Source organism: Wasmannia auropunctata, unplaced genomic scaffold, assembly GCF_000956235.1.
Source record: "Wasmannia auropunctata unplaced genomic scaffold, wasmannia.A_1.0 LD336053.1, whole genome shotgun sequence".
Lineage (NCBI taxonomy): Eukaryota > Metazoa > Arthropoda > Insecta > Hymenoptera > Formicidae > Wasmannia > Wasmannia auropunctata.
This window is the reverse complement of record NW_012026837.1, coordinates 5,479,657-5,486,899: the sequence shown is the minus strand read 5'-3', so window position 1 is coordinate 5,486,899 and position 7,243 is coordinate 5,479,657. Positions and strand designations below refer to the sequence as shown.

General features: G+C 43.1%; 2 protein-coding genes across 2 annotated transcripts; one reads left to right on the top strand and one right to left on the bottom strand.

Moving 5' to 3' along the window:
* The first annotated feature begins 2,894 nt into the window (after positions 1-2,894).
* Positions 2,895-5,476, top strand: LOC105451250 (spindle pole body component 110). Its single transcript, XM_011691605.1, has 5 exons — positions 2,895-3,394; positions 3,584-4,447; positions 4,546-4,692; positions 4,769-5,002; positions 5,089-5,476. Exons 1-5 carry the CDS (start codon positions 3,332-3,334, stop codon positions 5,113-5,115), a joined length of 1,335 nt encoding a protein of 444 aa, XP_011689907.1. The 5' UTR covers positions 2,895-3,331; the 3' UTR covers positions 5,116-5,476.
* Positions 5,150-6,746, bottom strand: LOC105451251 (iron-sulfur cluster assembly 2 homolog, mitochondrial). Its single transcript, XM_011691606.1, has 3 exons — positions 6,623-6,746; positions 6,113-6,331; positions 5,150-6,023 (listed from the first exon to the last, which is right to left on the bottom strand). Exons 1-3 carry the CDS (start codon positions 6,697-6,699, stop codon positions 5,846-5,848), a joined length of 474 nt encoding a protein of 157 aa, XP_011689908.1. The 5' UTR covers positions 6,700-6,746; the 3' UTR covers positions 5,150-5,845.
* Between the last annotated feature and the right edge of the window lie 497 nt (positions 6,747-7,243).

Here is a 7,243-nt window from a genome sequence, read left to right as displayed (position 1 = left end):
GTATTTTTATTAATATGATTTATTGATACTATGATACTATTTTTTCTATCCGTGAAACGTTATCGATTTGCAAGTTTAAATGCATCCCCTTTCCCAAAAATTTTGTGCTTAAATTTAAAACCGTAATTAAATTAGCGAGACATCTCCTTCGCTATTTTTTATTTTTATTATTATTTAATTACAATAATTTAGAAATTTAAATTGAGAATAAGAGAGTTAATCGTGAGTTGAATGCTAAATTTAAAGATATTCAAAGCGAGATAGAGATGTCAGGCAGAACGATAGGAGGTTTGAGTGGATTTACGACATAAATCCCGACGTGAAGTCACAACGCATTCGACGCGTTTCGTTTTGCTGGACGAGACAAGGATCGTCGGGAGGGAGGGAGGGACAATCGGTACGAATTACACGCGCTTCGGCGACGGTGCGTAACGCACGCGTAACACGGGGGTCGCGAGCTACTTAATGCGGCGCGCGTCCGGGATGAAGATAAGATCCCCCCCTCCCGCGCCGAAAAAGAAGGTGGCTCTCCAACAAGCATGACTAATGCGGAGATATACGTAAACGTATCTCGGCACGCGGACGCGTGCCGGGCAAGGAGAGGAAAAAGAGAAATCGAGACTCACCCGCGCGCGGCCGCTGACTCTCCCTCCTGACGAGGTCCTCGCTTCCGGCAGGAGGATATATATACACCCCGAGGACGGCGGCACGTCGAGAAGAGGAGAGGAGGAGGCGGGGAAGAACGAGATGGAAGATCCGCTGTATCCGTCGACAAATATGTCGCGTCCGTCTTCGCTGCAAAAGAAACGGGGAATAATAAGCGCGCTGGGAGCAAAGGGAACAAATGGGGGGGGAGGGACGAGGGGAGAGGGGTAGAGAGTAAGCGGGAGACAAGGGAAGAAACGCGAAAGAGAGAGAAAGGAGGAGCCTGGACTCCTAGACCTAGACGAACGTGCCGCATTTTAGCATTTTGACTCCGCGTATCATCGTGCATTCGCAGCGCGAGCCGATTCCCCAAGCGAGACAGAGCCGCCCGAGTCCACGTACGTTTCCTCGTTTCTGCGAGAGGAAACGCAAATTTGTGCACATGCATCTCCATCTCGCTCGCCTACGACTGCGCGTCCCGCGCTATACATATATATATATTTATATCCTTCACCTTGCATATTTTATCGACTAATCGATTTACACGTATAAACTCTTACGAAATACATTGTCTGCGAGACATTCGACATAAGTGGACGTTGGGACAATTAAAATTTCACGTGGAAGGATTTAAATCGCAATATGCGGATAAAGATAGACAGAATTTGATCTTTACCGAAGAGCGCGACGCCGGCATTTTTTGCCGAGTGCGACGTGCGAATCCGGAACGAAGGACGTGCTTCGAGAGACGCCGACGACATATACTCAAAAATCTGCGATGTTGCGAACGCTGCAGACTTGCTTTCGCGATGCCGTCGATATACTTCGCGAACGCGACCCAAATCCACGCACTTTATGCACGTACGACTCGAATAAATCGATTAAAAAGACGCGAGAAACGTTCGGCCGAAAAATCGAAGCGTTCACCGTCCGCAGTTGAACTTCGTTTGAATATTATACGTCAATAGCGCCATCTCTTCACGGTCGGCTACATTTTATTCCTGCATAGTCGGTATCATACCGAGGACCGCACATCGATAATTGTGAACGCGAAGTTATCGACACGTCTCGCGTTTTATGGTAAAGTATATATAAGATAAAATAAATATAATAAAAATATAAAAAAATAAAGTTATTAAAATTAATATTTACTGAAATTTGGCTTATTGAATGTGTTAACTTCTTGATGACCAATTTTTATTTAACAATTAAAATTATTAAAATTTTACGTGGCAAGTAAAGCACGGAACGGGCGATTGTTTTAATGCCAAACTATAATTTTTTAATTCTTTATAGATTCAACATACTATAGATATTCGCATTTTTCAACAAGAAATAACTTCTTGATAATTAATTTCTTTTACGAATCAAATCTGCAGCAATGGAATTAAACTAAATCGATAAGATTGAATTATCGCAAATTTGGAACTTTTTACGATACGAATTCTCGATGTGTCTAAAAAAATCTCTTGCTTATAAAATAGAAATGTATAATATTCAATTAATTGCAAAATAGTGGGGAATGAAATTGCTTTTTATCAGAAATAATAGGAGGGCGATTAAATCATAAATTCGACCTATTTCAAAAGGCGTTCTAATAACCTAGAAATTTAGGCGCGTAATCAAATTCTTCAATAAATTATAACATTTTCATACCTACAATAAATAATATACGTGTTAGAGTTGAATCGAAATTCTTGTTCGTCTGGGAAACGGCCAAAAGTATCGCCATAAAAAAATTCACGACAACTTCCGCGCGATAAAGGCCTCTGCTCCGTTCGGCTCCCCTTATCACTCGCTCGCGACGATTATCGTTCGTTGCATATAATTTACACGGCGCGAGGGATCTGCTCTCGTCCGCGCATCTGCACCGCGCTTGTACCTTCTGCACTTGAAACGGGAGCGGGCGTGCGGTCGGGCGTCGGTGGAAGAGAGAGAGAGAGAGAGTGAGCGAGAAAGATGCTCGGCTACGAGGAGGAGCGCGCTTTGTGATACGCGATACGCGGCCGATACGGTATCGGCGAGTGTCCGCCCCGCGCGAGTCGCGTTTTTCAAAGTATAACCAGTGCGCCAGCACTGATCCATCCGGTCGGCGACGATGTGACATTACTGACGTTCGCTTCACGCACGCACGCACGCACGCACGCAGGGACCGCTCGGTATGGCGCGCGTGTGATATCACGTTTCGGGGGCGTTTCATTGAAGAGCGCGCGTTTACGGTGTGAACGCTCTCTCTCTCTCTCTCACTCTCTCCCTCCCTCCCTCTTTCTCCCCCACGGCTCCTCAGCTCCTCACGCCGCTTCGAGGAGCGTCCGCGTATGCTGATCGCGCGTTTGATGGGGAGTTACGGGACGGCCGCAGTAGTTACGGGGCTTCGCCGATCGCGGCTTAACGTAAATCGCTCTGCTGCCCTCTCCCTTCCCCCCCTTCCCCTCCTCCCACGCCGCCCCCCTCGGGCCGGAGGTGTGTGTGTTTGCTGACTCGTCGATAAACAACGCCGCGCGCCGACGTCATCACCAGGAAAACGCGCGATGCGTGCCCCGGCGCCGCGAGCGCAACACCCGAAGGTCTCGTGAGAAAAACGATGTCCAGGTGTCGATAACTTTGTGACATCCGCGCGAGGCGAGGACGGGAGAGGACACGCGTTAACCGGGGTAGCGCGGTAGGTAGGTTGGGGAAGGAAGGTATGGAGGGTGCCAACGGTCAGCTGCAGACCAAGTATCAGAAAATCGCCACGGAATACTCAAAAGTGAGGCACTCTCGTAAAAAGGCAGAGGTTTTTTTTTGTATGTTTACGATAGTAGCGTGGCCGCCACGCACCCCGCACAATTCTCTCGTGTGTGTGTGTGTGCGGTGTGTGTGGCCCTTCGCTCTATCCGTTTTTTCTGCTTGATGTGTAAACTAAAACGAGGGGGGGGCGGGGGGACCTAATTTGCAGATTCGTGCGCAAGCGAACGTACTGAAGAAGGCTGTGATAGAGGAGCAAGCGCGTAACGCCGACATCCGGAATCAGCTGAAGGAGAGGGAGGTGGAGTTTCGCCGGGCCGAGCAGGAGATCGACAGCCTGACGTTCCGCAATCAGCAGCTGACGAAGCGTATAACCGTGCTGCAGGACGAGCTCGACAAGGCGCAGAACAAGCCCAAGCGTGGTAAGGGCAGCAGAGCGTCGGAGAACAACAGTCAGATCCCGGCGCCGCTGCTGCCGCCGCCGCCGCCGAATAACATCCTAGACGAGGAGTTTCAGAAGAAGATCGTCGAGAATGCTCAACTGCTGTCGCAGATCAGCGACAAGGACAGCGAAATTGAAAGTCTGTACGACAGGATACAGCAGCTGGAGTGTAAGATCGACTATTGCGAGAAGTCCAAGGTAGAGTCCGAGTGCCAGTATCAGGGCGCCGTAGACAAATTGGAGAGAGAGAGGAACGACTTGCAGAGGAAGTTGAACGACAGGCAGAAGCAGGAGGAGACTGTGTCGTGGTCGAGTAACGAGGGTAGGCGCGATGGTTGCGATTTCGATGCGAGAGGGGCGCTCTCGAATCATCGCCAGGCAGAACCGTCGCCGTTCTCCTCGCCGTCTGCCTCGCGCAGATCGTCCAAGTCGCTCGGGGAGGGAAAGCCGCAAAAGTCACAGGAGGAGAGCAATGAATTTCTCTATGCAAAATCATGTGACTTAGAGAAGGAAATTAATCATTGGAAAGCCCAGTACCATATACTCAAGATAAAGTATGACGAATTAGAACAAAGAGAGGCTACTTCGCAAATTGATAGCGACGCATTGAAACCTGTGGAGATAAGTAATATGGTGTGTATTATTTTGTGTACCATTTTCATTCCTAGAAATATATGTGTCTAACGTTAAACTGAATTATTATGTATCGACTTTCTCTCTTTCGTTGACAGATTGGGAAATTGAGTGCACCCTTTGCCATACCGGAGGAGATCGAAGCGCGTGAATTAAAAATTAGGGATTACTTCCTAGAAGAGATTGAGAGATTGACGAACGAGAAACACGTCTACCACATTAAAAATGTAGCCATGGCCGCCAATGTAATGAGATATATTTTCAATCTTGTTTTCGGTAAACGACGCGCGTACGCTTCTATATCTCACATTCGTGTTTCAGAGCGAAGTTATGCACGTGCAATTAGATACCAGCGAATCAAAGCGAGAGAAGTGCGAAACGACGCTGTTAGAGACGCTTTCCAGTTGTAACAGTGTACAAAAAGAGAAGGAGGCGCAGGAGGCGAATTACAAGGTACAGCTCAATACCATGAGCGAACATCTTGCCAATATGAACGAGAAACTTATCTTCCAAACGGAGGAGATACAGCAATTGAAATTCGAACTAGCTAACAAGGTAAGGATACACAGGCTTTAGTGTGAGAAACTGTCACATTTGTGGGGACGTTTAATTTATCGATGGCGTAATTTTTTTTTTTTCAGAATAGTAAAAAGGGAAAGCAGAAGTGATCCAGGTCAGAATTGCAAAGAACAATCATCGACATTCCATTCAGTGGTATGGTTTAATCGCGATCATTAATTAAATTTTATGTACATATTTATAGCTCTGGAAAGCCACTGGTTTTTGCGCATACTCGTGTCTTTAGCCTGGAGAAGCGCTAAAGAGCTCTCTAACTCAATGTTGCGTTATTTATGAAATCAAAATAAAAGAGAAACTCATCGACAACGTTTCTTTTTACGAACGTTGTTTATATTATAAGTTTAACTATACTGTATATGTGCAACGATTACTCTCATTTGCTCATAATTATCTTAACAGCGATATTTACCGACACTTGGTACAGGATAAATTTTACAATACTAAATTCGTTAATGAAAGAAGAGACAAATGCTCTTTTTTTTGGTACTCACTTGTACGACATTTGTAGTTAGACCGTTTATAGATAAAATATAAATCCGACACCTACCCGACTGTAAATTATAAGCCATTCTTTCTATATTAAAGAAAAGAGATGTGTAAGAGATATGTACAGCTACTGTTTATAGTAGGTGTTGTGATAAAATTAATGTACATTTCGCCAGAGCAATTATATAAAATATGTATTGCCTCGCGCGTACTAATTATAAATAAAGTATAATTAATCTTCGGTATACAGCGAAAATTTACATTAATTTACAAGCCAGCCACTCTCTCATTAGCCGATTATATACGTAACGGTACGCCCACATCCATCATCGTCTAATCTACTTTAATAGCAAAGCTAGCGCCGCAGCTACATCCCTGTTCGGCTAAAGGGTTGTTCGTTATTCTAAAGGCAGATCGTATCAGTTCCGCGTGATACTCTATCGTCGACCCCCTCACGTATTCCAACGACGTCGAGTCTATTGCTACTTTAGTGCCATCCTTCTGAAATATTCTGCAACACAAGAAATAAAGAGTTTCTAATCGGCCGTACGGAGAAAACGGTTGTTCGGAGGAAAACTATGCTTGTCTGACAATGCACACCTGTCGTCCCCCTGTGTTTTCGGATCCAAGTCGAACTTGTACTGAAATCCGGAGCAACCACCGCCCTCCACGGTGATTCTCAGATACGCACCATCGGCTATTTCCTTCAAGCGCTTCACGCAACTGTCACTGATAATCAAGTCATCTGCAGACTTGACAGCAGTGTTTGTTGACACTCCCTGGGATGATGTAACCATGGATACATTGTACCAAGGTGAACTGGAAATATATTAGAAATTCTCTATCATTAAATGTGACAGTTTGGTTATATTTTTTATTCTTTAATATTTTTCGATACAATTACTAATAAAATTTGTGCATGTTTTATTAGTAGTATGCATAAAATATATCTGTACGTTAAAATCTATACAAAATGTATATACAGTGTAGTATATTGCAATATGCATAATTATATATGCAACGCGTTTTATGGTTATGTAGCAACACGTTACGTGTAACGACCGTGAAAGATTTAATTACACGCCATTGAGAAAGATAAAATTTACTCACGTCAACAATCGAGAGAAATAGCGATTTGCCGCAAAATTTGATGACAAGCCCCACATGACATGGGTTAACTTCGCCATGTTTCCCAGTCAGATATATCAGCATTATCAGCTGTCGAGCTGTCCCTTCCAAATTTTGCCGCCAACTTTAAGCTTCATTTACAAATAGTTAAGACAGTCACCACATAATACTACCAATTATAATGTAATGTTTGTGATTAATTTATTTCTGATTGGACAAGAAAAAGTAGATATTAAATCCTTTAGATATTAAAGTAGATATTAAATAAAGTAGATATTAAAATATAAAAAAGTAGATATTAAATATTTTAAATCCTTATTTTAAAAAAATAAAAATAATTTATCAAAGAAATTTAAAAGACGTCATAAGAAAAAAAAGGAAATTAGAAAAAATTACATTTCAATTAATTAAAAAAAATTAAAGAAGATAAAAAATTAATGCAATTTCTAAAAAATTAAAGTTAAAATAGGAATAAACTTTAACTTATAATGAATATTTAACTAACTCAATTTTGCACAAATATTTTAATCAAAATTATTCTGCAAAGTTCCTTATTTAACATTTTATTATTTTAAGTTATGTATTCTCTTTTATTTATTTCTT